General features: G+C 39.7%; 1 protein-coding gene across 1 annotated transcript in view; it reads left to right on the top strand.

Annotated features, from left to right (window-relative positions):
- The window catches only part of COL12A1 (collagen type XII alpha 1 chain), a 384,763-nt gene that overhangs the window by 86,865 nt on the left and 274,734 nt on the right, over positions 1-23,164 (top strand). Inside the window, 1 exon segment of the mRNA XM_030199047.1 lies at positions 2,578-2,850. Coding sequence (XP_030054907.1) covers positions 2,578-2,850 — 273 coding nt within the window.

The following is a 23,164-nucleotide window of genomic DNA, read 5'->3' as shown; positions in this document are numbered from 1 at the left end:
GTCACGCGGTAAGTGCAAGCTTACCGCGTGGCCATGTGTTTTTTTTTTGGGTTTTTAACCCGCTTCGGTAAAAAAGGCCCTGGTGTGCAGCAAAAATGGACACCGCTACTACTGCAGGGCCCTTTTATTGAAGCTTGGTAAAAGGACCCCTAGGTGAAGAGGGCTTTCAATCTACCTGAGGTGATGCACAGTGGCTTCACTTGCCCAAACTGATAAGAAGCATCAGTGGAAAAGGCTCTAGGTACTAGGCTATTCCTCCACTCCTTCTGAGATTTCTCACAAGAGTCTTAACACAAACCCTCTGCTAACGTGCTGCAAAACTAGACAAAGCTGATTATTGCCTATTAGAAAAATAACGCATGTAAAAACATGCAAAAGTAAGTACAGATCTGTTCAAGTGAAAGAGTTTAGCTATACCCCCGAGAATTGTAGTAAAAACTGTATTATGCCTGTGCTAATGCATAATGTTAATGCTACTAAATGAATTCAAAAATCATTTACATGTCACTAACATGGGACATTAATTTGAACTAATTAACCCATGTTAATGGCTAATGTTAGTGACCTCCTTATGTGAGATTAGTTAGGCGTAAATAGCAGTTCTTTAACAGGGAGCCTAGTAGGAGCATATGCTATAAATGAGCCTAAGAGCCCACTTTCCTTGAGAGAATACTAGCCTAAGCAGGTATATATTTGCCTCAAAATTAGGTTTGAGCACTTAAACCAGCCATCACTGTTACATAAGTACATAAGTATTGCTATACTGGAACAGACCAAAGGTCCATCAAGCCCAGCATCCTGTTTCTAACAGTGGCCAATCCAGGTCACATGTACCTGGCAAGTACAATACATTTTATTCTGCTTATCCTAGAAATAAGTAGTGGATTTTCCCCAAGTCCATTTTAATAATGTTCTGTGGACTTTTCCTTTAAGAAGCCATCCAAACCTTTTTTAAATCCCGCTAAGATAATCGTTTTCCTACATTCTCTGGCAACAAACTACAGAGTTACATGTTGAGTGAAGAAAAATTTTCTCCAACTCGTTTTAAATTTACTACTTTGTAGCTTCATTGCGTGCCCCCTAGTCCTAGTATTTTTGGAAAGATTAAACAAGAAATTCACGTCTACCCGTTCCACTCCACTCATTATTTTATAGAACTCTATCATATCTTCCCTCAGCTATCTCTTCTCCAAGCTGAAGAGCCCTAGCCGGGAGTCCTCCAACAGCATTGCTGCCAGTGAGGGGTGATGCTTCAATATTGTGTTTTCAATTGCTAGGGACAAACAAGTTAATGGAATCCTGCAGAGCTTGCCTGTTTCTCACTGTTGAAAATGTGATTGTGAAACAGCACCACCCACTGGCAGGTCTGTAGGTGGTGACTCCTGCTCAGCTTAGAAGGAACAATGGCAGCCATATTATTGGTATAAATGCTCATGCCTAAGTACCAGAGATAACATGCATAAATTATACTACTCTGTAAGGTATATGCATATGTGTCCCACCCATGTTGTGCCCAGGCTCCGCCCTTAGGTATGCCCACTGTGCAAATACTCACTATGGGGCCCTTTTACTAAAGGGTTATTGCATAGGAACAGGCTTTCCATGTACCAATCCGGAACTATCACCAGGCTACCGCAGGGACCCGGCAGTAGTTCCCATCCCCGGTGCTCGCCATTTCCGGCGCCTCAAAAATATTTTCTATTTTTGTACCACTAGGTTAGCGCTGGAGCCCTTACTGCCACCTCAATGGGGGGGTGGTAAGAACTCCCCCTGAAATGGCTGCACGGCAAGTGGTTCACTATCCGCACAACCATTTATTTTGAGAAAAAAGACAGCCTTTTACCCACTGTGGTATGAGGGGGCATCAGCACATGTCAAAAATATACGCTGAAGCTAGTGCACACCTCTTTTTACTGCAGCTTAGTAAAAGGACCCCTGTGTGAGATACACGTATATTCACAGAATAGCACATGGCATAATACATGCGTTTGCACCTATGTTATAGAATTGCCCCCTTAGAGATCAGTATTCAACCACATGAATTACACATATACCCCCTGCCTGTTTAGGCTGTGACACTGAATATACACATGTAACCCCGGATTCTATATAGCGCACCTAGCATTCCATGCCGAAATACAAGCGTATTCTATAACAACGCGAGTAACGTAATTGGCTTAACAAGCCAATCAGCGTTGTGAACATCACTTAATAAACAATAATGAGCACTAATTGACAATTGTTAAAACTGACGTGCATAAATCACCAAGCACCTAAATTTTAATGCACGTAGGGAAAAAAGGGAGTGGTTATGGGCGGGGAAATGGGAATTCCAAAATTTACAGCACTGTTATAGAATATAGCATCCATGTTTTTGGTGCTGTTTGTAGAATCTACCCCCTAACTACCTAATGTGCTTTAGTAAAAGGATCGCCAAGTTTTGTTGGAATCAGCAGTTGTTCAATCACTGTGACAAACTCTCATTCATTCTGTATTTAAATAAGTATCACATTAATGATTCTTGTTGGAGTTTCACAATTTCATTTAATCATGTGTCCATTTTTAAATGTCTTACAGTGTTAGGAGAGCCTAGAAATTTGAGAGTTTTTGACCCTACTACCTCTACTATGAAGATGGCATGGGATCGAGCTCCAGGCAAAGTGCAGAGGTATCTAATAACTTACGTCCCAGCAGCTGGAGGTGATCCCAAGGAGATTACGCTAACAGGAAATGTCACTTCTGCGACACTGAAAGATTTGGATTCGGGCACTCAGTATTCTGTGTCCGTCAAAGCTCTGTATGCTTCTGGAGCTGGAACAGCACTGACTGGGGAAGGTTCCACAATCGAAGGTAAGGAGTGGAAGGATTGGTATTTCCTTGTAGGCATCATAAAGGGGTTCACTTAGTGCCAATTCTACAATGGCTTAAAGGCATGTCTAAGACATTATAGGCTATGTTTATGTTTATTGAAGATTGGATATACTGCCTTAACTAAAAGAAGGTCAAAGCAGTGCACAATAATTTAAATTAACATAAAATTTGGAAAAGGAACTCCATTAAAATAGGAAAGAGACAGTTACACATACTCAAACCATGAAGATTCATAAAAAAATCATAAAAAGGGAAAGGGGAGGCAGGAAGGGGGGAAAGGGAGCTGGAAGGCAGCAGGAAAATAAAGCATAGTGTCTCAGAGCTTATCTACAAAGGACCAAATTCTATAAATGGCGCCTTAAAACTTAGTGACAAAAAACCACGCTGTTAGCGTGATTCTATAAACTAAGCCTAAAGTTAGATATAGTTTATAGAATATGCCTATGTGCCATTCTTGCAACTAAAATTTAGGCGCACTCGTTTAGGCCACCTAAAATCAGACCAAAATACCTGCGCTTAAGTTAGACATGGATCGGGTGTATTTCATAATAGTGTGCATTGTTTTTTGAAATGCCCACGACCTGCCCATTCCACGCCCATGGCCATGCCCCATTTTTCGACTGCACCTATTAGAATTTACACACACTGTGTTATAGAATACGCCTAGAAAGTTGTGTGTGTGAATTCTAATTAAAGCCAATTAGTGCTGATAATTGGTTGTTAAGTACCAATTATTGGCACAGATTGGCTTGTTACTCAATCAACTTGTGCACAATTTGGCTATGCAGCCAAATTAGCACTCAGAACCTAAGGCAACATATATAGAATTTTGGGGAAAGCCTACATCTAAAGGGCTTCAGTTTTGTCTTAAATTTGGGTAAGGAAGATTCAGATCTGATTTATTTACTTAATACGTTTATAACCCGCCTATCCAAACATTTAAGCGGAGTACAATAAAGCACCCATAAAATAGCATATAAAACATTACAATAAAACATACAAACACCCAGGTCAACTATTCCAGAGATGAGGGGCCAAAAAAAAAAAAGAAAGCAGTATTCTGTGTCGACTCATGTGGGCTTGCTTAGGAGAGGGCAATACTAATCAGTTGGTAGCCAGAGATTGTAGTGCATGGGAGGGGGTGTATGGGATAACTAGCAATGTAAGATAGAATGGGTTGCCAAGATGTAATATCTTATGGGCAAGAAGGGGAACTGTACACGGAATATAATAGAGAGACAATGCAACTTAGCCAGTAGAGGAGTGACAGAAGTATAATGCTTAGCTTTGATTAATAAAGAGACGGCTGAATTCTGTAAAGTTTGTAAACGATGGAGTTGAGACTGTGGGAGACCTGCATAAACAGTTTTGCAATAGTCTAAGCGGGACATGATAAAGGCATGGCTTAGGATATGTAAAGAGGCAAAATCCAGAAAATGTCTAATAGAACGTAGTCAATGAAGCCAGAAAAAACATTTTTTTACAACTTGGGAAATTTGTATATCAAATGCAAGTCTGGAGTCTATGATGACACCGAGATAGTGAAATTAATCTACTGGGCTAATGGACAAGTTGAAAAGTGAAAATGGCCCTGTGGGTTTGGATAATAGCCCAGAAATCCAGCAGTCAGTAATTTTCGTAGGGTGAAGAATAAGTCATTGTGATGATAACCAATTGACAGTGACTGCAAAGCAGTATGAAGTGGAGATAAACTCAAGGTGAGAGGAGATGCAGGATAGACCAGAAGTATGTCATCTGCGTAGATGAAAAATCGAATGTTATGGTCTTGCAATAGTGTTGCTAAGGGGCTGCTTATGACAGGTCAATAACTGTTGTAAGTGGGCGTGTCTAAGCGTGCCATGCATACATGCAATTGACAATAGTCTATAATTTGCGTACAACACTTGGTGACACGTCCATGAAATGCCTATGCTCCATCTATGTGTATGCCCCCCTGACAGTTGTACGCTAAGAAAGGAATTCTATAAATGGCACTCAAAATTTGGCACTGAAACAATCAGCAGTAGGTTTGATTCTATAAAGGGTGTGCACCCTTTATAGAATAATGCATAGTGCTGATTCCTACGCTTAAACCTAGGCTCCAGTCTTGATGAAGATTGTATCGGTGTGGCTTGGCAAAACGCCAATACAATATTCAACATCTGAATTAGCTCATTAGCATTTTTGCTTGGTTGGCTACTAGGACTTTGATATAAGAAGGCTCTGCTGTGCTCAGGTGTCTGCAATTTGGTGTTTCTGATTACACGACTCACCATAAACACAGCTCCATGTTGAATCCTTTGTCTGAACTTTTCTTCAAAAAAGTTTGAGATTGCCATATTCCACTGGGACTCTTCTTATGCTATTATTTTGTATCATTTTAGTTTTGGTCACTTTGTTGAGATCTTATCTCTTGTTATTTGTACCACTGTAACTTTTATGCTTATGCTTATAATGGGGGTAACTTCCTAAAATTATTTTCTTTGTTCTGCCATTTCCTCTAGTTTAAATGCCTGTCCACATGTTAATTGAATTTCTGAGTTAAGATCTTTTTGTCTGACACAAAGGGTCATGGATTTCATATACTGCCTTTCTGTGGTACAAACGTGGAGGGGCATAATCAAACACAAGTTTTCCTAAGGGCGTCCTCGCAGGACGTCCCCGCGAAGGGGCAGGGAAACCAGTATTATCGAAACAAGATGGGCGTCCATCTTTCATTTCGATTATATGGTTGAGGATGCCCAAATCTCAACATTTAGGTTGACCACAGAGATGGTCGACATAAATGTTGAGATGGTCGACCTTAGAGATGGTCGTCCCCGATTTTCGGCGATAATCGAAACCCAGGACGGCCATCTCAAAAACGACCAAATCCAACTCATTTGGTCATGGGAGGAGCCAGCATTCGTAGTGCACTGGTCCCCTTGACATGCCAGGACACCAACCGGGCACCCTAGGGGGCACTGCAGTGGACTAACTGATGCACTAACTGAACGGAAAAAGCCCTTCCCGTACCGATCCCTTAGCGATTCGGAAAAGAACGGGCATGCATGAAGGAAATTGCATGCAAATGAGCTGCTCACTGTTAGCTCATTTGGACATGATTACCTTCCTAAAGAGGGGAAGCCAGTGCAGAGCAGCCAAGCATTATGCGTGGCTGCTCTGTGCATGCCAAAGACGGCTTCAAACATGCAGACAAGCTGCGTGTATAATAGTTGTCTACAACCTTAAATAAAGGTCTACAACCTTAAAAAAACACAAGTCCAGGTGAAAATGTCGAAGTGCTCGTCAGGGACGTCTTTTTTTTTTTATTATGGGTGAAGGACGTCCAAGTGTTAGGTGCCTTCGCTATGCCTCTGTCCCTGCGACAGGCAGTTGAGGACGTCCAAAATGTGGATGTTTCTGTGAAAAGGATGTCCATGCCTTTGCTATGCCTCCGACACCCCCTTTATTTATTTATTTGGGTTTTGGATCACAAGTAGCAGCAGTAGGATTTGAATTGGCCATCTCTGGATTGCAATACCAGTGCTCTAACCAGTAGGCCACTCCACTCCCTTGAAATTTGGCCGTCCCTGGGGGGGGGGGGGGCAGTTCAGGATGTCCAAAATGTTTGAAAGAAGGATGTCCACGCCTTCGCTATGCCTCCGCTGACACACACACCTTCCCCTCAGGGACCTCCATACTGCTGCGATGGACTTGAGTATGATATTTGAGGCTGGCAAAAAAAGTAAAAAAAATTTTTTTTTCAGGGTGGGAGGGGGTTAGTCACCATTGGGGGAGTCAGGGGAGGTCATCCCCAATTCCCTCCGGTGGTCATCTGGTCAGTTCAGGCACCTTTTTGAGGCTTGGTCGTAAGAAAAAATGGACCAAGTAAAGACGGCCAAGTGCTCATCAGGGATGCCCTTCTTTTTTACATTATCGCTTGAGGACGCCCATGTGTTAGGCACGCCCCAGTCTCGCCTTCGCTACGCCTCTGACATGCCCCCGGGAACTTTGGTCATCCCCGCGACGGGAAGCAGTTGGGTACGCCCAAAATCGGCTTTTGATTATGCCGATTTGGGCAACCCTGAGAGAAGGATGCCCATCTCCTGATTTGTGTCGAAAGATGGGCGCCCTTCTGTTTCGAAAATAAGCCTGAAAGTATTTTACATATATTATATGCAGTAGCAAATCATTACTCTATAGCCACTTGTTCATTCATCTATTACTACAGCCGCCTATATATATTAAATTTTCTTGATTACACCAGGTTTGGTGCTAAGTTTTGAAGCTGTTTGTACATTGCAGCCTCTTGTCTTCATTCCCATGAATGATTCGAATGTCTAAGGATCCTGCAGTATTGACTAAGGATTTAATTGTCTTCCCAAAATTTGGAAGTCTCTATGTATTGCAGAGATGCTATTTCTAGCCAGCTCATTTGTTCGGATAATAACATCAGTTTTACAATCCTTACTCTCTTCTCTGGTGTCACTAAGAACTTGATTTGTGTTCCTGATAGCTGAGAATCCTGGGAAGCATTTAACATTTTCTGTCCATTGTGCTTTGATTCCAAGTTAATGATAGAGTCTTGCAGCAGTACCAGTTTTTTGATCCCATAGATGCTGATTGGTTGGACTCAGGAGTTTTTGCCTGTCTATCAATTGGTGCGTGCTATATTAATATAGTGTGAATTTTAATTCTGGATCCATTAGTAGCCTCCACGCTTTTCTTATTGACTCAGAAAGGAGTAGGGATTTTTGAACTTAGCTTAGGTTCACTTTCTGATGAGGCAGTGGGGGTATAGATGAATAAGATATGCACAGCGTGTTTGTACAATAAAAACTATTATATCCGAGAAATGAGCTTTCTACAGGTCTGTGCGTGACAGAGGAATTATGTATGTGTATGAATAAATGTCTCTGGCAGAAGAATGAACAGATCTCTCTCTCTCTCTCTCTCTTTCTCTCTCTCTCTCTCTCTCTCTCTCTCTCTCTCTCTCTCTCTCTCTCTCTCTCTATATATATATATATATGTATGATATGATCTGAAATAGCTTTTCAAGCAGTTCCCTTCCTTTATAAATCACCTATCTTAGTAATTCAAGTCAACATTTGCCTTTTTCTTTCCCATAACTAGCCTTGATTCAAAAACATCACTTTGTTATTTCCAAGACACCTTTTAGCATATAGATGTGGCTAAACTGCACTCCTTTGAAATGTCAGGAAGTTCTGCAAATGAATCCAGCCCACCTACTAGTGACATCAGCTCAGGGTCAGAGCTTTCTGGCTGGGCAGTAGTTTTCAGATCAAGTTAGGTCAGCCTGACTGCACTGTGGGGAGGCCATATTGATTGACACCTGCTTACTGTGCTGCCACAGATCCTGACTGGATTGTGGTCGTCTTCCCCTCTTGCTCTGCTATTATTGTCCATTTGAAACCAATGTTTAGCCACCAGTATTCAGGTAAATTTAACTGTGCATCATTAACATTCAGATATTGAGCATGAATCAACTTGTGCTGAATATCTAGGGTTAACCAAAGTTGTCTGGTTAACTACTATTTGGATGACTCAAGTTAAAACTTTGATAGGCTAGGGCTGAATCATTGCCTTGGGTGAATCTCTTCATAAAAGCAGTTAATAAATCCCCAAATCATTCAATCAATTGATCAACAAATTTACCCAGTGACAGTGGAGAAAATTTCAACAATTGGGGTTTGCTTGGTTAACTCCATAAGTTAGTTGGACAAACCCTTAAATATAGATTTCTTTGTATCTGTCCCATATATTTAGCTACTCAATAAAATGGGAAGTTGGGCTTTTGAGGAGGTGAGCTTTTGTTGGAGGTAAACTATGTGTGCATTCACACATAACCTTACCCAAGATCAGACAAGGTATACATATATATATATATTTTTTTTTTACTGGTGTAACGAGTGAATGTTCAAAGGGGAATCTGCTACAAGTTACACAGGTACCCGTTAAATAGTCACTATCTAACAGAATGAAAAGTGACCCTTTATATATGATTTTGTAATGCATTTGGAAGCCCTCCTTTGAACTGCCTTCATCTTATCAATGTTCTTTTGTCGGTGTAATCTCCTGAATTGGGCAAAATGCTCGGTCATTAAGGGGGTCTTTTACTAAAGCCATGGTAGCATTTTTAGCTCATAATTGAAATCAGTTGGCAGTAAATGCCGAGACGCCCATAGGAATATAATGGGCATCTCGGATTTTACCGCCAACTGATGTCTACCGCGAGCTAAAAATGCTACCGTGGCTTAGTAAAAGACCCCCAATGACCTTGAGTCATAGAAATTCTTTGAGACCATGGGATGGTGAGTCACGGAAAACACCTGAACAGCAACTGTTATACATTTAGATATTCTACAGATATTTGGCAGAACACCTCTGAAAACAATAGTCCTCTCAGCTTGAGAAAAGAGGTTTGGTGCCTGTTGGAGAAGGAACTATGAAAGACCAAAATTATTAATGCTAGAACTTCTTTTCTGAATGTGGTAAAAGTGGAGATTTGCGCCACTGTTATTAACCCAATTGAGGTAGCATGTGATAGAGTTAGGTCAGATTTTGTTTTACCTATTGATTTGTCGTTGTTTAAAAAATATTCTAAATCTTTTTGTATATTAGACCTTTGTCCTCCTTGTCTGACAGCTTCTTCACCACCAGAATTCATGATTTTCTTATATAAATGGAGGCAGAAGTTGCTATCGGTACGTCTATTTCCAACTAGAATGGGTCAGATTATTGTTACACCTTTTGTAAAGGATCCTAAAGAATCCAGTGGTATGGTATCTAACAATAGACCAGTAGCTTCTATTCCTTTTTTTGTTAAATTCATAGAAGGGTTAGTTTGTTTTCAATTGAATGAATACTTATCAAGATATAATATGCTGCATTTTACCCAAACAGGCTTTAGATCCTGACTTAGCACTGAAACAGTTGTGATCTCAATGTTAGACAAACTTCGGCAGTTATTAAGTGCAAACAGAGTTCTTGGGTTGCAATTCGACCTTTCTTCAGCGTTTCACTTAGTGGACCATGATATTTTACTATCACATTGGATTATCTGGCAAAGTCTTGAATTGGTTTAGAGGCTTTCTAACCACAATATCTCATAGGGTTAAACATTATGGCTCCTTATCAGAGAGCTGGAGTAATCCCTGTGGTGTTCCACGGGGATCCCCACTCTCTCTCACACTGTTATGTTTTTCTTCATTCTATGGGCTTAGAAGAGAAGGATTTTTTGCTCATGTTTATAAAGATGATATTGCTGTTATGATTTCTGTGTATTCTTACATAATCCAGGCAGCTTCTTTGGCACAGAAATGTTTAACATTAATTAGTTCCTGGATGCAGTAATACAAATTGAAGTTAAATACTGATAAAACCAGATTTCTACTATTCGATAGTACCCTAGATCCGTTGTCAGACCATATTATCTTAGACAAGACTAGGTATCCACTCTTTCCTGTGATTAAGATCTTAGGAGTTTATTTAGATCAAACTCTATCTTTTGAGTTCCATTTTAATGCCTTGGTTAAAAGTTCTGCTTTTCTTATGAAAAAGTTGAGGCATATCAGAACATCTTTCGAATTTTGAACAACTTAGGTCATTACGACTATCATTACTTCTTTCTAAGCTGGGTTACTGGCTGATTACTTTTGTATTTGGGTTCTCCGAAACAGATTGTTCGAAAATTACAACCCATTCAGAACACGGCAGTACGTTTAACATTTTCACTGCAGAAATATGATAGCAAGTCTTTCTATTTTGTTGAGCTTCATTGGTTGCCAGTTGAAGCAAGGATTTTGTTCAAATTTTCATGAATATTGTTTAAGATTTTGAATGGTGAATGTCCAGAGTACTTATTATTTCACTAGGAATTTCAATCTGTTAACAGAACCAGAAGATCAATGTTCGGTTCCCTTTTGTTCCTCCTACGTTGAAGGGAGTCAAACGATTTAAGACTTGTGAAAAACTTCATGCGTTCCAAGCTTCTAAAGTCTGGAAAGAACTGCAACCATGTTTCAGTATTCAAATTTTTCTTTTTTTAAAAGAAAATTAAAGACTTCCCTTTTTGAGAAATTTGTTTGGTAGATCTCCCCAGGAGTTTGTCCTGATTATTTCTTAACATAGTAAACCGCTTTGAAACCTGTGGTCTTAGCGGTATAGAAGTATAATATAATGTAATGCAATGAAAAATGTAATGCAATGAAAGATATTCTTTTAACACCCTTCCTCAACCCACATCAAAACCCACAAATACCCTTCTACCCAAGTATATATGTAACTTTTATTCACTTACAGCAGCTCTGACACACACGTGTATTTTTTCTTACTCCAGGTTAGACCAGAACACTGCCACAGCAACACAGTTCCCTTAATCTAAATTAATTAATGAATTGGGATTTATTATTCACCTTTATGAAGAGATTCACCCAAGGTGGTGTAGCACAGGCACAGCTGGACATAAAACTTATAATTTAGGGGTCCTTTTACTAAGGTGTGCTGAAAAATGGCTTGTGCTGGTGTAAACACATGTATTGGGCGCTCACAGGTCCATTTTCAGCGCGCCTACAAAAAAGTTTTTTTTTTGGGGGGGGGGGGGCAAAAATGGATGTGCGGCAAAATGAAAATTGTCACGCTTCCATTTTGGGCCTGAGACCCTACCATCACCCATTGACTTAGAGTTAAGGTCTCATGCGTAAACTGGGCGGTTATCGTCAGCACACGTATAATGCCGATTACTGCCCGGTTAGCGCCGTGTGCCAGAAAATAAAAAATATTTTCCGTCGCACATAGTGGATGTGCGGAAAAAATGAAATTGCCACCTAGGCCACGCGGTAGCTGGGCGGTAGTTCAAAATTGACGAGCATAGGATGCTTGTACGCGCCTACGTGGCTTAATAAAACATGCTTTTAACAATATTTCCTGTGGTAGTAATTTTGAAATTTAAAAATGTGTGACGGTAAGTACTGCAAGAAATTGACCTACAGTGAACCCTTTTCTTTTACTTTACCAGCTAGGTCCTCCATATTCACAGTTACTCTCTGCAGACTTTTTATGTGCTTGTAAATCTTTTTGCATATATTCATTTCTCAGACAGCATGAATCTGTACAATTATGTATTCTCATGGCTATATTAGAATATCAAGACAAGTAAGACCCTGGGATATTCAGCTACATTAGCAAGAATGATTCACCCACACAGACTATTCATAACACTTTGTCGAAATACTATTTGCAGTCATGTCTGCACATGTTTCCCACACACTTCGTTCTGATATCCCATTCAAATACATCCACTCACAAATGTACATGGGAACAGAAACCCATACATATACATCAAGTAGAAATTTAATTATAATAAAAATTTGTATATACATAATAGAAAAAAAACATTCAACGAAAAATTGTACTATTAACCACCTTTTATTTATTTATTTTTTTATGTTTAATTTCTTTATTAGTATTTTGTAATATCTCACAAAGCAATGTGATTATGCAATCAGCATTCAATTTAACAAAAAATAGGAAAAAGTTTTAAAGGAAAAGACAAAAACAACTTTTCCGTCCACAATTAAAGAAAAATGATTCCAAAATTAAATGTCTAATAGCAGGAAAATAAAGAAACTCACAGTTGCTACCTCTGTATTCAGACTCCAACCTGCTATATGGGACGACATACTACATTCACTTCATCTCTAGCATCTAAGAAATCTTTAAGCTGTTTAGGGTCCATAAATTGAAATTGTTTACCCTCAAGCATTATATTACAAATAGAAGGAAAACGTAATACAAAATTTATTATTAACCACCTTTTAAGTCCTAAGGGATCCTTTTACTAAGGTGCTGAAAAATGGTTTGCGCTGGTGTAGATGCGTGTATTGGACGCGCGCAGGTCCATTTTTTAGCACACCTGCAAAAAAGGCCTTTTTTTTGGCCGAAAATGGACGTGCAGCAAAATAAAAATTGGCATGCGTCCATTTTGGGCCCACCACTCACTGACAGTGGTAAAGTCTCATGCATTAACTTGGCAGTAATCATCAGCACGTGTACACTGCCAATTACCGCCCAGTTAGGACCGCTTGCCAGAAGGTTTTCGTCACATAGTGGACATGCGTAAAAAATGAAATTACCACCTGGGCCATGCGGTAGCTGGGCAGTAGTTCTAAATTGGTGCACATTGGGTGCACGTAGACACGTATGCGCCTTAGTAAAAGGGCCCCTAAATTTGGGTATATAGCTGTTGGTAGGTTGAAATTTTGATGAGAAAAACATTTTTTTTTTTGAGATGCAAAGGACTTTTTTTTTTTTTCAATAAGTGGAATTTGCTATTTCATCTGGAAATGCTTTTTATTTAGCAGACTATTTTTATTGCAGTGTTGTGGTTGGAGAGGTGGGGGAGATGAGGGAGGTGATGGTTAGAGGGTCCATTAACTGCTTGCAAGCAGACAAAAAGGACTTTGTGAGGAAGAAACCGCAGACTGGGCTGCTCTGGAGTTCTCCTTTTGCTATTGTTTTTGCTGAAGCATGACATACCGTGGCTTTGGACATGTATATGGCCTAATAAGGTTTGCAGGAAGATCTTTTGATTATATAAAATAAACTGTGCCAAAACCACATGTCATATCCAAGAATTCAGCTGCGCTGGTAAATGCAGGAAGGATAATAAGTGGGACTGCAGGAGACAGTAACTGTATCTGAGCGCTACTGCTTTAGTAATCTATGTACCCTGGGGATGAGGAGGTGGCTGGAACAGAACTGCCAGGAATTTCCTTTTTTCTGCCCCCGAGGCAAGTTGTGAAATGACAAACACACTTTGATTGTTTAACAGATTAAATGCATTTCATTTTCATTTTGCAAGATTAAAAGGCAGATTTAAAAAAAAAACATTTTAGGCTACAAAAGTCGGAGAGGTACTCAGTCTCTAATATTTGGAAGTATAAAATAGATCCCTTTTCAAGAAAATATAACTGCCATGATGGATCACAGCCACAGCCAAAAGCCAGATCTTATGTGGTGAGGTGGAAAAGTTCTTGGCATGTGAAATGGTAATTTTTAAAACAGCTCAACAGACTGTGTTTTATAAAACAACAGTAGTAGGAAAAATGATTTAATAAATTCGCTATGACGTCTTGGACCGGATATTCAAAGAGACAGTGTTTGCTAAATGTATAAGCCCCAATCTTTGAAGCAATAAAACCTGGATTCTATACAGGTCACCCAAAGTAGGGCATCTAAATTTGGGTGTGGATCCCAGATCTGCTTGTAAACTAATTAGCTAATTAAGCACTTACAATCAATAATTGATGTTAACAAGCACTTACTTGGCAGTAATTAGGACTTAAGAACATAAAACATAAGAATAGCCATACTGGGTCAGACCAATGGTCCATCTAACCCAGTATCCTGCTTCTATAAGTGACCAATTCAGGCCACAAGTACCTGGCAGAATCCCAAATAGTGGCAAGATTCATTCTAGTGATCCCAGGGGCAGCAGTAGCTTCCCCTTGTCTATCTCAATAGCAGACTATGGACTTCTCCTTCATGAATTTGCCCAAACCTTTTTTTTAAACCCGGATAGCTAACCTTTGTTTTCTTTTGTTAGCATATCTGGGTTGCTGCAAATCTGCCCTATGCCCTTGCCCAGTGGTTCCAAACCTGATCCTGGAGGCACCCCAGCCAGTCAGGTTTTCAGGATACCCACAATGAATATGCATGAGAGAGATCTGCATGCACTGCCTCCACTGCATGCAAATCTATCTCATGAATATTCATTGTGGATATAATGAAAACCTGACTGACTGGGGTGCCTCCAGGATCAGGTTTGTGAACCACTGCCCTAGTTTATAGCATGTAAACCTAAATTTCATAGCAGGTAACTCCAAAGGGGGCATGGCTGTAGGAAGTGCATGGGTGGGTCAGGGGTGTTCCCAGAAATTAGAGGCCATATTATAGAATACCTGCGTTTGAATGCCTCACTGCCCTCAGGTGGGTGCAAGCATATAGCCAGCTTTTGGTAGGCATACATGTTCATGCCTAAAGTTAGGCTCAAAATGCACACTAAGCTATTACACTATGAAGCTCGCTCTGCGCAGACTGCCCTTTATAGAATACTAGTTTAGCGCAATTCATAATGGCGCCTAACTTTGGGAGCCATTTACTGAATCTGGCTCTATATGAATCATTCACTAAAAATGTTCTCTGGCCACTCTGGCTCTATCCATATAGGTCTCTTTACATAAAACTCCAGACTACTACAATATATTCAAATATATCTTTTATTGCCCCAGTGTGATTTCACGCTGTAGTAAAAAAATTCATGTGTTATAAAAACATCACCTAATACCATTCATACCACATTCGCTCACTTATGCTAACACTTTGCTGTCATAATCCTCTTAACATGGATGACATTAATATATTTCATACACTTTGTACTGCAAATTAACATGGACATCAACAAATCATCTCCTGTACCAAGGCGCTATTGAAAAAAACGCCCAATACACTGGTATAAAGCTGTATAAATTACAGCGTTATCAGCATCTGTCCATGATGAGCACACCAATACTGGTGTAGAACCCAAGAAAGCTTCAATCAAGTCACCATGCAGTAGTAGTGGACTGATTGACGTCCACACTTATAGCGGTATCCGCTGCCAATTTCCCGGGGCGTCAACCGCTATACTTCATTGACGCCAGTGGAAGCAATAGGTGAATCGGTAACAAACCATCATGAGGATAAAAATACCACTCCTGCTCCAAACGGTTCCCCAATGCTGGACCGCATTTCGATAGTCTTCTTCAGGAGGAACCACTCAACATTTGTAACATTGAACAGCTGGAAAATTTTTAATAGGAAATTAAATGTGCGGTTATTAAATTTACCAACCTGTGAGGTATGGTTCCAAAAGATATACTGAAGAAATATTCGGTGGATGTTATGAAATATTCCTTGGACCATATTCCTTCTATAAATAAAGTTTAATTTTTGCCAGTTTCCTCTAATCAAGTTGGAAGGAATACGCCTCAGGGAATAATTCAGAGTGGAGAACAAGTGAAAGAATAATAATGTGGATTTAAGTAATTTTTTTTTTAAATTCCACAGAAGAAGAAGTTGTGGAATTTGTTTTTAAACAAGACGTGAACTCTCTTCTGAGACTGTACTTCCTAAAATCTCAAGAATTATTCTATGGTCAAAAAGTTTGGATGTTTCCGGACATCACAAAGGCTACTCAGGAAAGAAGGAAAGCTTTTTAGTTATGAAACAACAAGTTAAAGAATTAGGCGCAACTCTTTTGCTATGATATCCTCGTAAATATGTTATATGATTTCTTGGAGTCAAATGTACCTTCTTTGCTCCTGAACAGCTGAAGGCCTTTTTGGACATGAAGAGGTTATCTCTGTCTTTCTCTTGATTGTTTGGGTTGAGATATGGAGGTTTAGGTTGAGTTAATAGTCTTTCTGTACATTATTCTTTTTCCTTAAAGATGCTCTTCTTATTGTCTTATTTCACCCCCCCCCCCACACAATTTGGTAGTCTGATAAAGAGAAGACTTATTTTTTCCTTTACATAATATCCTGGTGGATGTTTTTTTTCCCTTTCTTGGATTGTTTCTGCTCTGTGATACACTGTGCTTGTATTACTTGTTTCAAATTATACATTAAATATAATTAGAAAAAGAAAGACAAAGGCTTGTTGGATTGTGAACCATTTGCCTTGATGCTAGTTTTATTAGGTTGGCCAGAGGAAATGTTGGATTCTTTTAGATATTTGGGAGTCAATATTGACTCACACCTATATTTTGGTCATCATATTTCTAATGTTGTGAGTACAGGAGTTCTTGTACTTAGTTCTCTACACACAAATTATCCCTATTTTGATGAGGTTGTGTTACATATGCTCTTGCATGTAGTTACTTTCATGACTGGATTATGGGAATGTTGTTTATTCGGATGTTAATTGGTATCTGGTAAGGCACCTGCAGAAACTTCAGAATGCGGAAATTCGATTGCTGGCAGGGGTGTGCATGGGCGACCATGTTATACCATTATTTGCCCAATATCATTGACTTCTGATTGAGTATAGGATGATGTTTAAGTATTTGACATTAGTAGACAAGGCATTAAACAGTAAGACCACTTCTTATCTGGCATCCAAGATTTGCCCTTATATTCCTGGGAGATCACTTCGTTCTTCTTCTAATCATAGTTTATCAGTCCCTGCTTCCTTCATGGCTCGCCTTGTAGAATCGACTTCCTGTTGCTATTTGGGCAGATGTACCATATAAGAAATTTAAGATGTTGATGAAAACTCACTTTTTAAAAAGTGTTTGAGGAGCAGTTTTGAGATCCAGTGTAGCATGAAGGCTTCTAGGAAGGTTTCGTGAGTGAATGTCTCTCTGGATTGTGTTGTATTGCTATCCTAAGGACTTTGGAGTTCTTTTCATTTTAAATTTAATTTTGTATTGTAAACCACCTAGAACCTTTCAAAACGTGGCAGTATATCAAGTCTTAATAAATGATAAACGATAATTGGGACAAAACACTCAACAAGGGTGCTACAGGTTAGGCACACTGAAAGATTTTATAGCTCAGGTCAAGCATCAGCAACTTATACTGGCCAGACTTTGACATGTCATAAATGGGGGCTGGAAACATATGTAGAAGACATCATCCCCCATTGTATAAAGCACGTCAGGAGTCTACATAGCAATTTTGAGCACCAGCTGTCAAAATGAGTTTCTGTATGTTGGAAGAAAGCATGAAATGGGTGTTAGCTAATAAAAGAGATATACTAGGTTATTTTCCGTAGAAAAGAGATGATGAAGAGTGTCATATACGTACACTATAATTTCACTATAATTTCAAGAGTGTTAAAATTATAGTGTACATATATGACAATAAGCTCTGCAGGGGTCTTGCAGTGAATCTTTTCACAATGTGGGAGCAATAAACAAAATAAGAAACATGCTTGAATTCTGAAAGAAAAACAATTATCACTTTAAAAGAAGGGCTGCTTAATTGAAAGAAGGACAAAAATCTGTATACAGTGAAGTAACTTGAAAAGATGCCAGGGCAGTAATTTTTAAGGGGGAAGAGACTGGTTGATATGATAACGTAGAGGGGATTTCTGATCCAGACTTTTAAACTAATTGTCATAATTTGCATTGGGAAAGACATTTTCCACTGCTCTGAATTACTCTTGCAAATGAAGAAGTGTTCTTCATTTGCAACTTTTAGCTTTCCCTGGATTACATTGGGCATTAGCTAATTAGAAATGAATTGGACATGGTGAAGCTCTTGCAGCTTAACTAGACAACTGCTGCATGTAGCTGTACATGAGGAGGTCTAGCAGGGAGAGCCAGTAAAGCAAAAGTCAGATGAGTTTCTGTTGGAACAGACTCTCTGCCAGCACTTTTCTCTTCTTCTCATCTAGGTCTTAACAGGGTTGCATCCTGCTTTTCACAGATGTTGTTTCCACATGTTCTCCTATCTACAGGCAGCGTCTTCCTGTGGAATGGGAAACCCTCTCCCATGTCATTGTTAGCACCGTCGTCGACCAGGTATTAGGTGCTGCCATCAGATTGGCTCTTGGCACAGTCTTTGGGGCCCTTTTACTAAACCGCGTAAGCATCTATGCACGCCCAATGCGGTAATTTCATTTTTGGCGCACGTCCGATATGCGCATATGAAAATTTGTTATTTTCGGACGTGCGTATCGGAAGCGTCCCATGTGGCATTTGACACGCATAAGTCATTAATGCCCGGTTACCTTTGTGAGACTTTACCGCTAGGTCAATGGCTGGCGGTAAGGTCTCAGATTCAAAATGGACATGTGCCAATTTTGATTTTGCCGCACGTCCATTTTTGGCAAAAAAGGCATTTTTTGCAGGTGTGCTGAAAAATGGATCTGCGCATGCCCAAAACACGTGCCTACACTACTGCAGCACACCTTAGTAAAGGGACCCCTTTGTTCAAGTGAGCACTAGTGCAGCAGCACTCCATTCCAGTCAGCTCTAGGAAGTAGGAATCTGAGCCAGCTATCTACACAGATCTATATCTCAGCTTTTCACTGCTCTGGCGGATCTAGTGCTGGTGCTTTGCTGTGCAAAATACATAGGACTGTAGTTCAGACTGGCCCCCTAAATGCAATCCTTGAAGGTTATACCCTAAAACCAGGACCTGAGCAGCCTGACTGCCACAAACTGAACACATAGTCCATTTTGCTCTTGCTTGGCAATGCAATCTGTTACCAGTAAGGTTGTCAGCCCTAGCTCCATCACATTGGTGTAACTGTTCTTCTGATCAAGATGAAATGTGTCTGACATAAAGTGGGATATTACAAATCACTGGATTATTGATGGAGGAGGGCATTACTATGTGACACCTTCATTCATAAGGGATGGAAGCTTTAATATCTGGACAGCAGTTTTCCTACAGAGTTTCAAGAAGAGCGCAACATTTTTTAAATGTTAAACTGCCTTTTGAAACTTTAAAAGGGGTAGCCATGTGTTATTCTGGTGTAACAGAATTGACAGAGGCAGGTGACACTTTATAGATTAACCAATTTATTGAGGCATGAGCTTTCGAGACGGAGTCCACTTGTCAGATGCATGAAGTGAAGCTCAAGCCATGGGTACATTTGGCTTTTGGAAAGAAACTTTACAATTCATTTTGGATCTTCAGATTATGACTTCTTCAGTTATTGTAATATTGGAGAGTGTTTCAAATGCCAGGAAAGGGGGAATAGTGGTTCTTCAGAAATTGTAAGAGCTTTGTTTTCCTGTTTCCATAACCACATACAAATGCTTTAGAAACTAATAACCTCCTACAGACTGAAGCGCGATAACTGGACTGACATTTCTTTACAAAGAGGTTTTTAGCATATCAGAGGAACTCTGCGTAATATTTGAATTGCCTAGCCTGTCGTCATTGCAGACTGAAACAAGGATTCTGTGTCTGCCTGGGAAAATTAGTGCTGTCTCATGCATTTTTCAGATAAAGCATTCAAAAGATTTTGACCCTGACATTTCGTAGTGGCTTTTATGATACTCATCAGATTATATAATTTCCTTTTTGTGAAGCTTACACCATTTATCGGAAAAAAAACAAATTAATAGAGATGATGTATGTGTGTGTGTTTTTTTTAAATCATCAGCAGTGAACACTAGTTTGTTAATTTTTGGGGTTTTAACAGTGGATATTCGTTAAGTAATGCACGACATTCATACTTTTTGCCCTTGATAGTTATCCACTTTGGATAGGGAATAAAATAAGAATCCATACTGGTGGGAATCTTTTAGACAGGGAATAGGATGCAGGAAGGAAGTGGTAGACAGGAAAAGTTATTGGGATTCATGTCTCAAAGGTTCGCACTGATACCTGTTTATAAAATCAACATAGCAGGTAGAGCAAACATGGATCACAGTGTGATTAGCACTTCTTATAAAGCACTCAAAGGAGACCCAGCATAGCCAGAAGTCCATTTAAAAGGGGGGGGGGACATGCATTTCCTCTCTGGACCCCCCACCACCATGTAAAGATTAATATTTTGGCTGGTGGGGATGTTCAAGCCCCGCCAGCAGAAGAGGTACTGTGCCTGAGCCCCCCATGCCATCTGAACTATGGGGAAGGTGGCAGCATGCCTAGAGCTGCCATTGCTGGCATTTCCCCCACAGTTGATGCCCATAAACTGAGCATGTGCAAGAGGGGATGCTGGGCTTGGCAGCTGGAAGTGCATCGCTCACTTCAAAGCATGGCGGGTAAATCGAGCAGAGGATCTTTTTTTCTGGCGGGGCTTGGGCATCCATGCTATCCATTTGAATAGGTGTGGCAATTTAGAGGGGCCTGAGCCTAAAGTGTGTGTGTGTGTGTGTGTGGGGGGGGGGGGGGGGGGGGGGAGTCCCTCCATGGCTTTCCCACCCATTATCAAATATAGGGCCTTTCAACCGTAAAATCTCACTGTTGCATCACCCTCTACTGAGCTGCAATGGCTTTTTCAAACAACCTAAATCTTATACCATGATATCTTTCCTCTGAAAAAGGTTTATTTGGGGGGCATTATTAATTCCTTTGAGGTATTTGAATGTGTCTATCATATCCCCATCTCTTCTCTAATGCCTGTTTTTACTAAGGTGTACTATAGGCGTGTTAGCGTTTTTAACACGCGTAAATGATTTGCGCACGTTAACGCTAATGTGCCCATAGACATGTATAGGCACATTAGTGTTTAACGTGCCTTAATTTTAAAGGTGCGTTAGAAACGCTAACACACCTTAGTAAACATACCCATAGGTCTTTAAAGTTGTAGGCCCTAGACAAGCCTCATCAATAACCTAGACAGAAACATTCTTTAGACCTTCACCAGAGCATCCCTTTTGTTCTGTAAATAATAGGAACGGGATTTTTCTGCAATGAACACTTCTGGTATCCAATGGAATTTTGATGTCTTCAATCTTGTTGACACTATTTTTTTAATCTATTATTATCGTTTGATGCAAATTGAAAGACTTTGCAACCTGTATGTTCTGGGTTACAATGGCTGACATTTGTTCACAGTATTAGAATGTTGCTTCAATTTCCTTATCACCAGGGAAGATGAAAGTGAAGAAAGGATTCAGTCTCACTGTGAAAGCCTTTCCTTAGCAGTCCTATTTGATTAATTTACCTTTATGGGCATATTTTTACTTGTACTTGCACAAGAACAAAGCAGGGCACAATAATAATTTCGAAGAAAGTAAAAAAAGCTATATTCAAGAAAAATGAATTAACCACAATCAATATTCCTTCATAAAATAAGAATTAAGGTGTCCTTTTACTAAGCTGCGGGAAAAAGGGCCCTGCAGTAGCGGAGGGGACTGTTTTTCCCTGCACACAAGGGCCCTTTTTACTGCAGCTGGTAAAAGCCCCCCAAAAATGACCACGTGGTGAGGTAACTCTTACCACATGGCCTTGAGGTAGGCAGCCCTTAGTGCCACCCATTGAGATGGTGGAAAGGGCTCCTGCGGTAACCCGGCGATAACCGGGCAGCGTATGCCCGATTACCACTGGTTTACCACCATGCTAATCATTTGGGCCAGTGGTAGTCCTGGAAGAGCGGCTGGTATGCCTGTGTTGGGCTTACTGCTGCTCTGTAAAAGGGCCCCTCTATGAAATAAAGCCTTTCCTTAGACCACAAAATAGAGGGGGATAGACCCATAGATAAGGAGACCAAAAATAAAACAAAAAGAACGGAGGAAAAGGCTTAGCTAGAAAGTTCAGCCTATATCCATAACTAATTATGATGACACAGCGCGCTGGTTACTTTCTCTACATCAAGAAACAATCTAAGATGTTCTGGAGCAAAGAATGTATACTTCATTCCCAAATATTTCTCCACACACCTACATGGATATGCTAACAAAAATGTAGCTCCCAATTTTTTGGTTTCATTTCTCATTGCATGGAATTCCTTTCCGTCTTTCCTAAGTGATTTTGGTCACATCCGGGTAAAGCCAAGTCCATTGACCATAGAAAAGAACACCAGAATTCCTGAAATAAAGTCACATGATTGAGTTCAAATCTTGCTCAAAAACAATAGCAACTAGTAAAGTCCCACACTCAACAGTTTCTGAAAAAGAACCTGCTGATAGATCTTTTAAATTATCTTTATGAGGAGGATGAATTTGCAAATCCTTGACCTGAGGACTGGGAGGTAAACGTTCTGTGGTATGGGCATTTTTTAAAGTCAAAATAAGAACTTTATTATTTATTATATTTTATTTTAAAAATGTATATTCCACAGTTCATGGCAGATTTACAGTTAAAATATACATAATTAAAATTCAAAACAAAATATAAACCAATAACACTTCATACCATTATAAACATAAAACAATGAGAGCTTTCTATTTTCATAGTGGTGAGTCATAATAAGTTCTTCTGCACAAAAATGGGGAGCCATCATGAATATGCCTTTCGAAACAAATAGATCTTGAGTTGTTTGCTATAAAATGTATTTTATGTAAGTCTAAAGATAGTGAGATTCAATGGCCAATGAAAGAACGAAGTACAGGAAATTAAACATGCTGCAAACTTTTGAGCAATCTACAGATATTTCAAAACATAACAAGGCTTACCAATGAGTAGCGAATTACAATAATCTCAGAGTGATCGTATAAAATTCTATGCAATTATATGAAAATTCTCAGTAGATAGTAAATCTCATATCTTGCCAAGTAACTGTAATTTGAGAAAAAAGGATCTAATAATATTTTTCAAGTGATTTTTTAATGACAAAGAAGAACCAA

Source organism: Microcaecilia unicolor, chromosome 3 (assembly GCF_901765095.1).
Source record: "Microcaecilia unicolor chromosome 3, aMicUni1.1, whole genome shotgun sequence".
NCBI classification, from domain to species: domain Eukaryota; kingdom Metazoa; phylum Chordata; class Amphibia; order Gymnophiona; family Siphonopidae; genus Microcaecilia; species Microcaecilia unicolor.
This window is presented reverse-complemented; position numbering and strand designations above follow the sequence as displayed.